The sequence below is a fragment of the Helicoverpa zea genome, chromosome 17 (assembly GCF_022581195.2).
Source record: "Helicoverpa zea isolate HzStark_Cry1AcR chromosome 17, ilHelZeax1.1, whole genome shotgun sequence".
In the NCBI taxonomy this organism is placed as follows: Eukaryota; Metazoa; Arthropoda; class Insecta; order Lepidoptera; family Noctuidae; genus Helicoverpa; species Helicoverpa zea.
The window spans coordinates 5,168,142-5,185,922 of record NC_061468.1 but is presented as its reverse complement, the minus strand read 5'-3'; the positions used below and the strand labels follow the sequence as shown (position 1 = coordinate 5,185,922).

At 34.9% G+C, this 17,781-nt stretch overlaps 2 protein-coding genes across 2 annotated transcripts; both read left to right on the top strand.

The window, feature by feature from the left end:
* Window positions 1-1,213: 1,213 nt before the first annotated feature.
* LOC124638394 (farnesyl pyrophosphate synthase 2-like) lies at window positions 1,214-9,711 on the top strand. Its single transcript, XM_047175345.1, has 6 exons — window positions 1,214-1,499; window positions 1,900-2,062; window positions 8,356-8,496; window positions 8,703-8,909; window positions 8,997-9,233; window positions 9,340-9,711. The coding sequence occupies exons 1-6, from the start codon at window positions 1,411-1,413 to the stop codon at window positions 9,673-9,675; spliced, it is 1,173 nt and encodes a 390-aa protein (XP_047031301.1). The 5' UTR covers window positions 1,214-1,410; the 3' UTR covers window positions 9,676-9,711.
* A 191-nt stretch (window positions 9,712-9,902) lies between these two features.
* On the top strand, window positions 9,903-16,469 carry LOC124638395 (farnesyl pyrophosphate synthase-like). Its single transcript, XM_047175346.1, has 6 exons — window positions 9,903-10,207; window positions 11,266-11,431; window positions 11,932-12,072; window positions 12,978-13,181; window positions 13,579-13,815; window positions 14,258-16,469. Exons 1-6 carry the CDS (start codon window positions 10,134-10,136, stop codon window positions 14,591-14,593), a joined length of 1,158 nt encoding a protein of 385 aa, XP_047031302.1. The 5' UTR covers window positions 9,903-10,133; the 3' UTR covers window positions 14,594-16,469.
* The last annotated feature ends 1,312 nt before the right edge of the window (window positions 16,470-17,781 follow it).

Genomic DNA, 17,781 nt, shown 5'->3' with positions numbered 1-17,781 from the left:
AGTTGTTTTCAGAGATGACGTCACGAGCTCTGATTGGTGTTCAAGATATCATGGCGGATTGCCTTATTTCGTAATTTTATTTTATAAAAATACATATTAATCACATTATTAATAAAGAAAACAATGCGCGTTTTATATTCCAAGCTTCAAGTTTAATTTAATAAATATATTATTTTAATGATTTTTGATTACTGTCATCATGCCTATTGGCGCGCTTTCGGGCCTCAACGAATGGGTTGTAGGTTGGTTGTAGGTACGATCATACGATGCGGGGCGCGGGCAGTGAGATTTTTAACAATAAATATTGATTATTTTGACTTTGATTAATTGTTTTATTTACTATTCAGCTAGAAATTTAATTTAAATATATTTATACTACCTGTGGAAACTAAAGCCCTTGGGGGAGGCACATGGCCAGTTAAGTAGTAGACTCTTTTGGTTGAAATGATGATGACGACCACCCTACATTTTTAGACCTTCATGAAATTTTCTAGTGATATAATATATGATTTATTGGTGATCTCTTTAAATTAGTTTGCTTAAATACTATTAGGACAAACCAAATTATAATACATACAAAATCATTTATTTGGTACTTGACCCCATATCTCCATGATTTTCGGTAATTTATTGTGGAAATGATTTTATATTGTTTGGTGACTACATTTGGTGACAAATCTACTATTTTGAGGGCAAACCCTATTATTTAAGAAACACAAAATGAATTAAATTGGTGACAGCTTAAATCATACCCGAAATTATTTAAGTGCTCTACTAAATAAAATCTCGACTAAACTACGTCTCGATTACCTACCTTTGCTGTGAAAATCAATTTTAGTGCACGATTTGTGCACATAGCAACTTAGATCCTGGTCGAAAGAAATAAGTAGATAATGATGAGATGATGTTGCATTGCACTCATCACGAAAAAAATTAGGTACTAAAATACAATTATTTTTGTTAAGACTCCTTAATTGGGTATTGACCTAACCACTGAGACAATGCTATTTAACATTAAGGGGCAAGTTAATCATAATTTTAATCCTATATGCTAAACCAATGCCTCCTTCCTAAAAAATGAGCTTTGACCTGGATAGGGTCATGACATCACAGAAATGTTATGTAGTCGTTGTTTATCTCTCTTTCAAATGCATATAAAAAATGTCTACAGAGTTCTATAGGACAGATAGACTGCGTCATCAATACGCCTAAATTACGACTACACATTTGTTATGCAAAACTGCATTAGAATAAGAAAAGTAGACGTCTATTTTCTTCCACATGTCCTAAACAACAATGGCAGACTGGATCAGATAAAATGCTACATCCGCTATTATAAACCGCAGTGGTTGGAAGCCGGGAGCACTCCCGTGACGATATCCGTATAGCTTGCAAGTGAACGATTTAGTGATGAATATTTGTAGAAAATTGACCACCTCCAGCTTGCCTGCTGTTGGGAAAAGGATTGGCAATGTTACGGCAAAGGAATTGTTTGACAGGTAGGAATTTAATTTAAAATGTAAATATATACTACCTATCTATGTGATCTGGGACCTGTAAAAATTTTTATTGACCGTTAGTGTTTCGAATTCTGGATGAAAACCATATTAACCTAGTAACCACTTAATGTTGCACGCAGACACAGACAGACTTTTGACTTGTCACCTGGTCTTCCTCTGGTTGTTTTTCTTCGCATTTACTTAGTGAATTGGTCTCCAATATAGTTTGTTTGGTTATAAAGTGTGTATGAGGCGTCTTTAAAAAGTATAATACTCCAATAATCTCCCTCTTAAAATTAAATTGGTAAAACTATCAAATTAAGACCTGGAAAAACACCGCGGAACTGCACTTTGCATTTTATAAGATGCAGGCGTTTAACGTTTGGCATTTTATTTTCAGTACTTTTCAGAGACTGTACAGTTCTGCGTCCACTAATTCGAATAAGTTTGATTTGAATAAGGAAAGGGTGGAGTTTCATAATGCTCTGCCGGGAGTTATCGATATCCTGGCTAAACATGAAAAGTTTCAAGAAATGCCTGAAGCCGATAAATGGATGAGAAATGTAAGTGAAATTCCTTAACAGAATGATATAGCAGGGTTCTTCTCTTGCGGATTAACCACTGAAATCCGACTTTATGAAGTTTTGTTATTGAAAAAAAAAAAAAACAAAAATACCTAAGTATTAATGTTTAACCTGACAGGTATGAACTGAATATTTATTGAAGCCTTATAATTATTCAGCGTTTGAGCACCTGCAAGACGGGTGCGTTAAACTTATTAACGAAATCCGTGAAAAATTTCCTACATAACCAAATATAAATGTGTTATTTATGTCCATGTTATTATGTACCTAGGTGCTAATAAAAAGTACATGGTTTAGATACACATCCCAGTTGTAAACAGGATACAGACAAATTACCTATATTAGAAGTGATAATTTTATCAATATCTACCTAATATCAGCAATATTAGCACCCGACACACCCGCGGAATCTTGCGTAGAGTCTAATTGTATTATCGTCACGAAGTATTTTATGCAATTATAGTAGGTACCATAGCTACGAAGCTATATGAATAGCCAGCATAAGACCCTCTACCGATCCAACGTCACTTTACTTTTCCGATATACTTACCTACCTAATTTGTATAAAATGTAAATGGTAATTGTAGTGTATGCAGGTACATGTGCATCATTGTATAGGTTATGTCATTATTATGACGCCTCGTGCGCATACGTCACTCGGTTATAAATACCGGATCGAGCGGTGGGGAGTCAGTCGTTGTCAGACTGTCGACCTGTGTGGTGGTGCGTTGGCGAGTCGATTAACATAATAAAATGAGCGTACAATACATTGGCGACGAGGATAAAACCGTGAGTGTTTGGACCAACAGTTACCTATTATCTAATTTTTATAATTTTGAACTACCTATTAGTTCTGTGATCCAGAAAAATATTTGATATACAAGGTTATACTAAATAATTTGTCCTATTCATGCCTATACCAAATTAATGTATGCTAAATAGGCTTTGATAACAAGTAACCTCTGACCGATGTTAATATTCAATCATATTAAAAAGTGCAAAAGGAAAGAAGGAAGGGAAGAGAGTAGAATGACAAAGTATACATAACTTTTATGTTCATGTATGTATCACCCGAATTGCAAACAAATTTTAACCTTTTTACGTAATTCTTTGTTTAAGTTTACCTTGTTACAATTCTAATGGAAGTAGCAATATTTATTGCAGGTGTTAATATTTATCAAATGAGTAATTAATAATACAAAATCATTACTTGGTGATCAGTTTACTCATTCTTAAACCTGCATCAAAGTTTATTCAATAATAGGCATTTATTGGAAGCAATATAAAGTTGCTGGTTGTTGAATTGTCGTCAAGACGACTTTAGCAGTGGTGGGATTTCCTAGAGGATATAATACAATAACCTATTTGCCTTATAATCAATTGTGTTTAATAATTGTTGTGCTTGCATGCCAACAAGGCGGAATGTACACGGATCTTATTATGTTGTTTACAATCCTATTTTGTAAGTGCCTGCATTCTAAGCAAATAAAGACCTATTCTATTCCAAAAATCTGCTGGTCATTAAATTGACAGCTTGACGGTTAGCAGTAGTGTATATCTACTGGTCATTAGATTGACAGCTTGGCAGTTGGCAGTAGCGTGTATCTACTGGTCATTAGATTGACAGCTTGGCAGTTGGCAGTAGTGTGTTTCTACTGGTCATTAAATTGACAGCCTGATTGTTGGCAGTAGTCTATATCTACTGGTCATTGAATTGACAGCTTGATGGTTGGCAGTAGTGTGTATCTACTGGTCAATAAATTGACAGCCTGATTGTTGGCAGTAGTCTATATCTACTGGGCATTGAATTGATAGCTTGATGGTTGGCAGTAGTGTATATCTACTGGTCATTAAATTGACAGCTTGGCAGTTGGCAGTAGTCTATATCTACTGGTCATTAAATTGACAGCTTGACAGTTGGCAGTAGTCTATATCTACTGGTCATTAAATTGACAGCTTGGCAGTTGGCAGTAGTCTATATCTACTGGTCATTAAATTGACAGCTTGACAGTTGGCAGTAGTCTATATCTACTGGTCATTAAATTGACAGCTTGACAGTTGGCAGTAGTCTATATCTACTGGTCATTAAATTGACAGCTTGACAGTTGGCAGTAGTCTATATCTACTGGTCATTAAATTGACAGCTTGACAGTTGGCAGTAGTCTATATCTACTGGTCATTAAAGTGACAGATTGACAGTTAACGGTAGTGAACGTCTACTGGTCATTCAATTGACTGTACACGCATAAATTATCTGGCGATAGTTGTCAACTACTGCAACAACTAAATAGTAAATCTTGATAATTTTTATATTTTCTGTGCCCGGTGATTTGGATCATAAAAAGCTTCCAAACTTAACTTCTCAGAGTCTAGTCAACAACTTATACCTGCTATATTGTTCTGGTACTTAACTAACTTAATTCAAGTGCTTGCAATATAGAGGATATTACAAGAACAAACTGGTGGGTTATATACTCAACGGTTCTACAAATGACAAACATGTGCTAGGTATCTAGTTAAACAAACAGCACATTGAGGGACCGTAGTGGGTTGGCCATGGATGTTGAAGAACTCGCCCAGCTATACTGGTATGTATTCACCTATGCACAACATCCAAGTCCATCAACACCTCTAGTGGGTTGCCTACCCATAATAGTGTTAATTATAACAGTTGCTCAGTCACCCTAGGTATAATTTCAATACTTTTACTTTATTTTGCTGTATTAAAGAGGTTGTTATACAACAGAGATATTCCAGAAGATACAGAACAGTAGAACAGCATACAAGCAGCAATACTAGCTGGAAAATGTGGATCAAAATTTTGGTATTCAATAGATAGAATCTTTGGTAAACATGCTAGCTCACAATTGTAATTTCAGTACTTTAGGTTGATATAAAACTCTTAGATCAAAAGAATATGGAACTAAGCATTGGAGCAATCTGTGATTTATTTGACAATGCTACTTTATCTACCCAACTGCCTCGTTGGTCTAGCTGTCGCAAGCGCGGCTGATGAGTTGGTGATTGATACACCCGTGCATCGGAAAGCACGTAAATGTCGGTCCTGCGCCTGATCTCTTTCCGGTCGTGTCGGATTGCCGTCCCATCGGGTTATGAGAGTGAAGGAACAGTGAGTGCACCTGTGTCTGCGCAAATGCTTGTGCACTATAACATGTCCTGCGCAGTTGGCTAATCCCCTTACGTGAGTACAGCCGCCGTAGCCGATAATCGGCTAGGAGGACATCATCATCATTTACCCAACTGGGCCTTCTCATCTGTGACAAAAAATCTTTTAAGGATGATACCTGGAAGGAGTTCCAATGTAGATACTTACTCTGGGAACTGTCTAATGATGATTAGCTCATGGATGATTGTTGCAATCAAGTTCTCAAAAGTTGATGATTGCGTGTGCTTTTAAAACCTTCAAGATTCAGGCTTGAATGAATTTTAATTGGTATCTTAGCCTCCTTTTTATTGATTTACATTGGTGTTTACAAATAGTTTAACAAAGTGGCCCTCATTATAATATTGTTATTTGCAAATTATGTTTTACAGTATTGCAGTACCAATAAGCAGTATAAGTACATTGAGAGTTGTGGAAGAATATGCTTCCATAGGGGCGAATAACATAACCATATATGAACGTATATGAAATAGAATCCATTTATTGATCTCAAGTTAATAAATCATCACATTAATATATTCTTGAAGTGCACACCTACTTGTAATATAAAGTTGTGTAATTTCCTCAACCCATCCCATAAGATAAGATCCATATGGGTGGTGGGATGGATATCTATTAACAAAATAATGTCTTGTGTCCATAGCGTTAGGGTTAATAATAATTGATCTTAGAACACCAATCTTAGGTTACCGTAAGACAATTGGACTCGCACGAGAGGTAAAGAACTTTATCACTATTTACATTTATCGACATTTATTACTCTTTTGTGCTAATTAAACTACACAGTTGCGTCGACATTTGGTTAATAATAACTAAAATATTATTAAGTTCCTAAGTCCTACTGCAATATATAATCTGAGTAAGTGTTCCTTAAAGTATAGGAAGTAAAATTGCCCTTAGTCACCAAATCGTTTAAAAATTTACTGGGGTGCTGTCCCTATAAAAGATAATAATATTTTTATATTCTGGTTGTCTAACTAAAACAACGTAGATAAAGTCAGCTGCAATAAAGGGTAAGCGCTTTTGAACGAAACTATAAACATACTTATGCAGCCAACTATACTTACATAAAAACAAAAAAAATATTACGTTACCTATACGCGGTCATGAAATTGGAAAAGCGTAAAATATTAAAAATGGAAGCAGCAAAAAGCTGATCATCAAATTGATGAGGTCAAGTATGACATGAGAGCAGCATAGCTGCTCATGAAATTGAGATATAGAATTAGAATCCCACATTTATCTATGTGTAGACAAATGTTTTAGAAAGGTTAGCGGTTGTTTTGCAAAAGGAAAATTGCATCGACTAGAAAACTGTTTGTGAGCTGCTGTCACCTTGTTGAAAGGAAGAAGAGCATGAGTTGAGGGTCAGGGACTCTTCTATTTTATGGTGATGCAGAATGTCACAGCTTCAAAATATATAGTGCAAAGTTAGTGACACCTGTTAAAGTGCGTTCGTTGCATAATATGGTTCTAATTAGTTAAAATCTGATTCGTAATGTTACTTTACACCTTCGTTATAATCAATATGTAACCATGACACTAAAAAGCTTACCATCAAAGCATAATAATTCTTTGACTACTTAAATTTTTGAAAACCACATTAGGAAAAGCAAACAAACATTACAGAACGCAATGTCCGGTGATAATAGTGTTCTTGGATGCCTAACCGAAATATAAGTATTCCTATCGCACTATTATATGCAGTATGGTATTCATATGTTGGGTGTTGAATGCTAAGAAGCTTACAGTTTCTTGACTAGATATTGGACATACATTGAGGTAGGGTATTTAAAGCCTATATCAGAATTTCAGCGAGTGTACTAGCAGAAACGTGCAAAGTACCAGCGCTGATCAATAGGGTTGAAGACCAGATTGTTTGTTACATTGCTGAGATAATGATAGGCTTTGATATTCCACTCTCAAATTAAAAACTACATATTACCAAAATTAGTTGAGTTAGCATTCTCTTGCTTACAAGGCACACAAAGTACTTAACTCGTACATAGAACTACAATTTAAACCATTAAATTGGAGACAAAGTATGTGGTCACCATTAAATGGGTGACAAAGTATGGAGTCACCATTAAATTGGAGACAAAGTATGTGGTCACCATTAAATGGGTGACAAAGTATATGGTCATCATCAAATTGGAAACAGTCCATCTAGGTCACCATTCAATTGGGACGATCTTATGTGATTACTTTCCTCGTACGGCTCGTACGGTTTTGAATGAGTGAAAAGCATTAATGAGGTACCCTAATGCCGATCTTTTACCTTGGAACAATGCATTCTGTATCAGTTTTAAGTGAAGTCGAACCAAGCAAGATGAGTGCTCATTATCTGAAGGTACAGCAATATTTGAGATTTGCTTGATTTCACATGGACTGATTGGCGGGATGTCTGCCAAATGGACGGATCATCTCTAGTGTAGATATAATACAGGGCCGGAACAGCGGCTACAAAACCTGAAGTTAAACTTGCCGGCCTGATATCACTGCTACGAATTTGTCTTGTTGAGCCTGAAGCAGATGCTGGTATGTTACCGTCTGCAAAGGGACGGATTTTTATTTATGTTTATTTCACAAGGGAAGGGATGTAGTGTCCCGCAGTATCACCGATATCTGTCGTCTCCTTAAATGGAAAGGGAAATGAAATGGAAACGGAACAAAGTAAATCAGTTTGATGGCAGTGTGATCGGTGGACTGATCTGATAGCGTGGTTTTGTTGTGCTGCAGGTGTTTGATAGATCTTTAAGAAATTACCAAAATATTTATGAGTTTGATTGTTGAACTTTTTGAAACAAGGTTAAAATCAAAACAACAAGGGAGAGATGTAGTGTATGCAGGTACATGTGCATCATTGTATAGGTTATGTCATTATTATGACGCCTCGTGCGCATACGTCACTCGGTTATAAATACCGGATCGAGCGGTGGGGAGTCAGTCGTTGTCAGACTGTCGACCTGTGTGGTGGTGCGTTGGCGAGTCGATTAACATAATAAAATGAGCGTACAATACAGTAATGCTGGATTACGTGCTACCAATCCACATGGATGGTTATAAAAAATCAATTTCGGGATTTCAGGTCCTTAATGGCAATATATTCGGCGGTAAGAACATGAGGGGGTTAACGACGGTAATGTCTTACAAAATGATTGAAAAACCGGAAAACATCACGGAGGAGACGTTAAGATTGGCCAGGACTTTGGGATGGTGTGCTGAAATTGTAAGATTCCTTAGATTATGGTATTCTCGAGTTTTGGAGCAAACCTGATACATAACTTAATATTTATACCTAGATGAACTTCACCCCATCACACATCACAAAATCTCTATCTAGCCAGGGTGTCAGGGGGACAATATTGACGATATAACAAAGGGGTTTTTTCAATAAACTCGCTTCTAATTTGCTTTGATCTCTGCATCAAACAGTTGCAAGCATACTGCCTCGTGTTGGACGATATCGCAGACGGCTCCATCACTCGCCGAGGCATGCCTTGCTGGTATAGACGAGAGGACGTCGGCATAGCAAATGCAGTCAATGATGCAACGCTCATCCACTATTGTCTACTGCAGATATTGCGAGCGAATTTCGAGAAATCACCTAATTATGTTAATTATTTTCATAATTTTAATGAGGTATGTTGTGAATAATCATCTAAGGTAATATCTAACTACGCATTCGCATTTAAAGCGCCTACTAAAAGTTTAACTTTTACGTTACAGACGCTCTTCTACACAAGTCTCGGACAATATTTGGATATAATGACAGGGCTAAGTAAAAAGAACTACAGTTTATTTACTATGGAACACTACGATGCTATAGTCAAACATAAATCTGCGTACTACACGTACAAGTTGCCTATATCACTTGGATTTATGTTGGCTAACCGATATAACGAAGAAACTCATGAAGATGTGGATGATATTTCTATGAAATTGGGGAGACTCTTTCAAATGCAGGTAAGTTAGGTAAATTCTTGCAACATACCTAAACGTTAAATTAAGTAAGATTTAATACTTTTAAATTAGGAGGAAGGAACTAATGTCAATACCATTTCCAAAATAGGACGATTACATCGACTGTTACGGAGATGAAAATATGACCGGGAAAACGGGCAGCGATATCCAGGAAGGAAAATGTTCATGGTTAGCAGTAAAAGCCCTTCAACACTGCAAGCCTAATCATCGTGCCGTATTTACAGTTTGTTACGGAAGCAAAGAGCCGGCACACATAGAACGAATAAAGGTACTTTACAACCAGCTCAAGATTCCACAGCTTTACAAAAAAGAAGAAAATGAAATCTACAACAAAATTGTACAAAGAATACAAAATGTATCTTCAGAATCAGAACGAGAATTGTTCCTACAAGTCCTGCACGATACTTATGGAAGAAAACATTAGTTTTATGTTTGGTTTTACTTGACGATTTTCATTTAATAAAATAATGCATATAAGTTGAGAAGTTTTTATAATATATTTCTATCACGCATATCCTCGCACGTAAAAAAAATATATTAGAAAACTCAACCACAGACGATATTTAAAATCTAATTATTTATAGTCTGCTCGTTCTGTCAGGGGGTTCTGTCAGCTGTCAAGTTCTTATCAAGCTAACGTCAGTGTCAAAATAGCATTAACTTTGGAGGACGTCGCGGCCGCCAAAGCCAGTTTTATAAATAAACGTGTGCATTTATTCTCAGTGTAAGAGCACATAAATAAACAGTAAGGGAATATGCTATCACACAAATAGTTTATGTTTTAAACTGTTCATTTAAAACACGCAAGATATTAAATATTAAAGTGTATTTGTCAGGAATTCGGTCAGAGAAAGTGATCACGTAGCTAATATTTAATCAAAGATGAATAAAATAAAATTCCTTCGGTTTATGAGTAGAACACGGACGTTATGTGGCGGCTACAACAAATATCCGGGGTAAGTAATCCAAACTAATGGTAAAAGTGGCAGAAACTTTAAATCTTATAAGATTTTTTTGTCAACAAATCTTTAAAAACTTATCCAGGAAAGAAAGTGTTTGTGTACCTATATGTGCTTTACTCTTTATTTTTCCCATCAAACATAAATGACAATCATATTGTTATTCTTTGCATTAAGTTCATGGTGACAATCTTCACCGGATAGTCCTTTTATCCCATGAATGACTACATTACTAGCTTTCACCCATGACACGGGGGAACTTCTTCCCGTATCCGGCCAGAATACATGCCCATTGTTACTCAAGGGTTATCCAGTTACCCAAACCACAGTGAATTTGTTTTTCAAATTAGTTCAGTAGTTATAATATTAGGAGTAAACATCTCTCAAAGAGGATCTCCACTTCTATTCTGGGCTGCAGTGTAGCTTGGTTCAGGTATATTCAATGCACCTTAAGGTAAGTACATACATTACATTTACTGATAACTATATGCTGTACAAAGAACATTAAGCCGGTACACTTATGTATGTCAGTAGAGACAAGAATGCGCTCCCAAGTGATTAGTATGTCTTATCATAAATGACAAGCCTCTTACTGCATTCCTGATAAAATAATGTCCCGTCATGTCTAAAGACTAATCATTTTATTGCTGTCTCATCAAATGATTCAGGGTGCAGTTATGGAGAAAGTCCAATAAGTTCAACATTAAATTCCAATTATGTACTGTCAAAACACATCAATAATATTTTCCATTAATAACATAAAAATGTAAAACTTAATTTATCATTGCCAAACCCAGCAATAAAGGTATAATTTCAAAACTTCCTTTAATACTAAATTATTGTTTGATATCAAATGCGCATTCCAAACACACCTTTTATTTTCTTCTTCACCATGGCCTACTTATGATCCATAGACTTTTATGTAAAGCCATTTCATTTGATGACTTCACCATTAAGTTTCTAATTTGACCCTAAAATAAGCTTACTGACCTGAGGTCAAGTACAAAAAGGTTGCATAACCATATTTGTAAAGTTTACTTTAAATATTTTTTCAGATTTCTTCAACAGTCTTTGAAGAGACATATGCAGACAAGTGTCTCAATATCTCAAATAATGAAAGAAAAAGAGATTTTTCACGATGCACTGCCAGGTATCATAGACAACCTGCAAGCTAGCTCCAAGATATCACAACTCCCTGAAGTGGGCAACTGGGTCAGGAAGGTAAGTCACTATTTTGAATTTTGTTTGAGGAGTTCATTTCTGTAGTTATAGACCTTTTTCTTATCAAAGAAGGCCATGCCATTAAAAATTAAAAAAAAAATGTCTTATCAAATTAAAGGATTTTATAATTTTGGATAGGTACAGCTTAATGTTATAGCAAAATAAAATCCTACTTTATATTATAAATGTGAAAGTTTGTGAGTATGTATGGATGTATGTTTGTTATTTAATCACGCAAAAACGGCTGGACCGAATTGATTGAAATTTGGTATGTAGATAGGTGATACTCTGGATTAACACATAGGCTACATTTTGTCAACACACCACGCGGGCGAAGCCGCTGGCAGAAGCTAGTCTGTAATAAAATATTGTTTAGGTATCTTAAGCCTTCAGCATTATAATTATAATAAGCTACTTAAATAAAATAAAAATATTGCCCTTTCTGTGTGTGTCCAAAATTATGAAACATTTATAAATATTGCTCCTTTTTTAAATTACAGGTGCTTGAACACAATTTGACCGGTGGCAAACATTCAAGAGGTATAATCACAATGCTATCATATGAGATGCTGGAAACACCTGAAAAAGTTACTGATGAGAAACTCAAGTTGGCCAGGGTTCTTGGATGGTGTGTAGAAATGGTAAATCACTTTTAATTACTTGTACAAGTAAATAAAAAACACTTGTTTACACTACAAATACCTGCTATTAACTGCTTGTATGTTGTTAATTTAAAAAACAATAGAAAATCATTTGTGTGCACATATCTGTGCTCTGGCATACAATGAGTTAATCCACCTTAAACTAAATGCAACTATTCAAAAATTATAGATACTTCTAAAGATTAAAAACAATCAAACATCTTGATGTATACTCATCTCAGCATGAAAAGACTGGAAGAACTATTTCTGAATTAGTTTTTTACTCATTCATTAGATAAGAAGCAAAGAAAAAATGTTATGTAATTAATTATCTTGAGATTCTGCAGCACACTAGTGTAGGTTAGCTGAGGTGTAGGAAGCTGCTGACGTAAAAACTATTTATAAATAAAGTAAAACAAACTGTTACTGCTAATACTTGCATTATACAGCGAGTTTCCATATTTTATATTACAAAATAGGTAGTTATAATTTAGCGTATTTAATTGAGGATTAAGAATCCGCGCTCGTATATCCTTTATGCTAGTAAACACGAAATGAATGCAAATCGTGAGCACGTGTAATATCCTCAGGCCCAATAGTATGTATTATACTGATTGGTCCTTGATTTGTCTGTAGTCTATACTTATTGCTTAGGAATGCACTTAACGGGCTTAGTCATTCATGGAATAAATATTTATGCTGGTCTCTAAAGTGCTTCAGCGTTTAGGCTTCGGCCCCACGTTCGCATTCTGAAAACCCGGGAATATTATAATAGTCCCGTCGTCTGATGGAGACATAATATAGAAGTATCCTTGGGCTTGCTGCATAAAAAACCCACAGTGTACCCTACACCCAACAATTCTAAAAAAAACAACAACTTATTAACTAAAACCTCATTATTCCAGCTACAAGCCTACTTCATAGTAGTAGACGATATAATGGACAGATCGACAACACGTCGAGGCATGCCATGCTGGTACCGGATGCCGAACGTTGGTCTAGGCGCCTTAAACGACTCCATACTCATACATTGTGCTATTATGGAAACGCTAGAGACGTACTTCGGTAAAACGGAACATTATGTAGATGTTGTTCGACTTTTTAATGAGGTATGTGTTTATAGTTTTATGTACTTAGATTTTTATTGTATGGGGAGTTTGATGAACATGTATGTGTTATCATGGCGCGTGGCTCTAGGGTATTGTTTGTACTCGGTTATGGTTAGCTACTATAAAAATTTTATTGAATAGTTATGGTTGGCATTCATCGGTAATAAAGAATTGGGTATTGATGCCAATGAAATAAAATAATGAAAACTGTAACTAAAGAAAACACATAAATCTCCTACGTAAACAATTCTGAAATTTTAACATTTAAAATAGCTTGAAAAATGCCTGTATTAAGTGAAATCCCGCACATCAAATTACATATTTCTTTTCAGTTTACATTCAATAAATTGAAGTATTTATTTATTTACAAAGAAGAAGTACTTATTTCAATTTCCAGGCACTACTCTATACCTCAATGGGACAACACTTGGACTTCACGACGGCCCACCACAAAAAAGACTACAGTCTATTCACAATAGACCGATACGAGTCTATTGTGAAGTACAAGACTAGTTGCTATACCTTCAGGTTGCCTGTCCTGTTGGGGCTGGTACAGGTTCAAGATGTTGATAAGAGAATGTATGCGGATGTTGATGATATCTGCTTCAAGTTGGGCAGACTGTTTCAAATGCAGGTAAATATTTGTGTTATAATAAGTTCAGTATAAAAGAGTTTTTTAATCACTATCCCAGACCAGTTTTCATCATCATCATCATCAGCCTATCGCAGTCCACTGCTGGACATAGGCCTCTCCAAGTGCACGCCACTGAGATCTATTTTCGGCTTCATGCATGATTGTTTCATGCAGTGCACATATTTTTTATGGCAACCCCAGTGCAGTTTGAATGCAAAATGCTCTTCAATGTGCTCAACCTTATATCTGCTGATTGTAAAAGTAGCTGGTTCATGTATTAAAAGAGGAGTCTTGTTCAAATGTTGCTAAAATAAATCACAAAGATTCTAATGTTATGCGAGATGATTATAAAATGGGTAAAAAGTCTACCTAAACGAAAAACTCTTGAAATATCAACTCTATGATTCGCATTCATTCGAATAAATTCATGTTCTATTTTCAGGACGACTACATAGACTGTTACGGCGACGAATCGGTCACCGGCAAAGCAGGTACCGACATCCAAGAAGGTAAGTGCTCCTGGTTAGCTGTCACCGCTTTAAAGCGCTGCAACGATGCACAAAGAGAACTCTTCACAAACCACTATGGCAGCGATAAGCCAGAACACGTGGACATTATCAAGCGGCTTTACGGTGATTTGAGACTCCCAGAGATTTACCTACAAGAAGAGACTGAACTCCATAATGATATTACTTCGAAAGTGAGAGCGTTGCCCTCTGAAACCGCTCCAACGTTCTTCTTTAAGCTAATAGACAGGATTTATAAGAGGAAACATTAATTGTTAGTCGATAAGTCAAGCGCCGAGCAAGCTTGTTCGATTTCTGACCCAATATTATTATCGATTATTTTTTCATTCGATTCTTTCTGTTCGATGGTCGATAAAGTTTGCTCGGCTATAAATGGATATTTGTCGAGAGATTTTCATAATATATTTTTACTGTTTAATCGTCGGTGAAGTAATACCAATATTGTTTATTTATTTTCGGGTTAATGTCATGACAATAATATTTTTAACGATTATGCTCGATTATTTTAATCGAATATAAGTTATGAATGGGCATTCTTAATTTTTCTTTTTATTACTATTTTAAGAGTCACAAAATAAATTAAGTTGTATGCATATAGAAATTTTATCTTAGTTATTTACACCTTCGTACATGCTTGTCATTGAATACCAGTGACTAGAATATCCTTCCGACCGACATTCCAATGTTGGTTACCCATCACTCATAATATTGACGCCAGTATTAAGAGATTAGAGAGAGTATTGAGGAATATATTGCTAAGTGAGCCTTATATTATTAACTAAAGTCTGTCAACAAGGGAAGTTCAACGACAACCGACAAACATATTTTTTTTTTGCGTTCCATTTTCAAAGTAGACGGACGTTTATATTGTCGATGAAAATCGGTTTAGTTTGTTATAGTTAACAGTCGAGAGGATGTTATTTTGACTGTGATTATTTTGAATAATAACTGAAATGATAAATAATGAACGTTACCGTTTCTTGTTTATGTGTATCAATGTGTTAATTAGATGACAAATATTAAAGACGGCAATTCAGTACTCTTGTTAGATTTATGTGCCAAATACAATATACATAGAAAAAAAAAGAGTGCATCTGGAAACTCAGTCAGCCTTACTACAAAAACTTAAACATCTGTTGAACACTTGTCTAAAAAAATTGTAGCTGCAAAATGGACTTTATTTCAACGTCATAATCTGTCATTTTTTAGAAAAGTGTTGAACAGACGTTTAAAAGTTTTTGTGGTAAGACGGAGTATGTTTAGGTTTGAATATGTTTTTATTTGAAAAAAAAGATAAGTTTTTCTATATACATAAATTGAGAACGCGAGGAATTAAATACTGTTTTTAAAGAGCTTGTATTCGATTCTAAATCTTGAATGAAAATAAAATTCATAACATTAGTCGAGCTCGTTACCTATGGTGCTTTTATCATACATGTAATGTTGTAATAAAATAAAAGGAAGTCTGTATAGAGAACCATAAAGACCTAGAGAGGTAATATTATTTTTGATTAAGGGTTAACGTATAAAGCTATTTATAAAATTGGGCATTTTTTATTTATTTTCGGAATTAGCTATGAACGCAAGGTATAATGTTTATGAGATGCACGGAGTCCAGCACATCAACCTACCTCAATCTGTCAAATTTCTTCAATAGATTTTCAACCTTATCGCAATAGTGGAGGTTCGATTGGTAAAATTTGACAGATTCGGGTAGGTTGACCTGCTGGCGTCTGTACCTTCACATTGTAAATATTTTAAATCTTGAATAAAGACTTTTGGCGCCTTTATAATCTGTGTTGAATGATTGAAGAATTATATTTATTATGTTAAAACCTTTGTTTGTGACTTTGTGTAAACGGGTTTAAGGGCATGTTATTGTTTGGCATATTAGCATATATATAATTTATGTTGTGCGGTAATTATTGTAATTTTAACTTCATCGCTCATAATTTCAGTAAGCTTTATATTGATGACTTTGGTGTCAAAATACAGAAGACTTATATTAATAGGTATGTAATTAAAATTATATGCAGGCAATGTACTCTTTATACATATTATGTATAGTCGCCCAAAAATGTGCACTACCCTTTGTGTGTGATTTATTAAAACGTTTTGAAACAACAAGTTCGAATTCCCCTTTTAACTCCATTAAAAAAGTACACCTTTGCCACTATGGATCGTACAGATTTTTTTTTTTTGTTAAAACTGGCAGACCACTTTCTTAACTGACTTTATTTTCAAGGCCAAACATTATTCCGTGTTATGATTAGCAAAACATATGAATATTTTCTACGGAAAATAAAAAGTATGTGTGCAATATTTTTGTTAATTTAAAAGACAGATGGACATTTTCTTTTTGTGATTGTATTGTATTCGTTAGTTGTCACTATATTTTAATAATTTATCGGTTAATATCGGCAATAGGCATGATGACAAATTTTTAAATTCCTTTGTATGATGTAGGTATACGTCTATTTTATATGAAAAATTATTAATTTTAAGAAAATGCGAAGTTTTTTTATCAAATAATTGAATTTTTCTCTGTCCACTTTGAATACGGCGCGAAAACGCTTGTCAGTGTCATGTCGTCACTTGTGACGTCACGACTGAAATTACAAGACGCAAGTAAACAACGCTCGTGCAATAATTAAGTTTTTTGTGTTATTAAATATGAATTCGAAAGTGCATAGGTGTTGTGGGGTCCCCCAGTGTAAGAACACATCCAAAACAACTCCTGATAAGTTATTTGTGTACGTTCCTCACAATAAAAAAATACGAAACAAGTCGCTTAAGTCAAGGCGAGATTCAAAAGCAATATTGCCCAGGGAACAACTTTATTTTTGTGAAGATCACTTTGATGTAAGCTATTACATAGTTCTCTAGATTCTAACATAGAAGTTTTTTTAATTAAACTAATACACTTACATGAAAGTTTTTTAAAATTAAACTAGTATATTTACATGGAAGTTTTAACATTTCTAAATTCAGCTGAACAAAAATCTTTATTTGATGCCAAAAACTCTCCCAGCATTATGATATCAATTCTAGGCAAATTAGCGCTGTTTGCCTTGATAAATCTGGGCTCCATAACTCGTGTTATAAACAATTAATTAATTAAAAACAAAGATCGTAGTGGAAGTTCACAATAACGAAATGTGACGTTCGCGCGCTTTCGCGCGAGTTGTTTTGAGAGATGACGTCACGAGCTCTGATTGGTGTTCAAGATATCATGGCGGATTGCCTTATTTCGTAATTTTACTTAATAAAAATACATATTAATCACATTATTAATAAAGAAAACAATGCGCCTTTTATATTCCAAGCTTCAAGTTTAATTTAATAAATATATTATTTTAATGATTTTTGATTACTGTCATCATGCCTATTGTTTTATGTCTCTTAAAGTCGTTGTGATTTGAAAATAAATTGTTATATC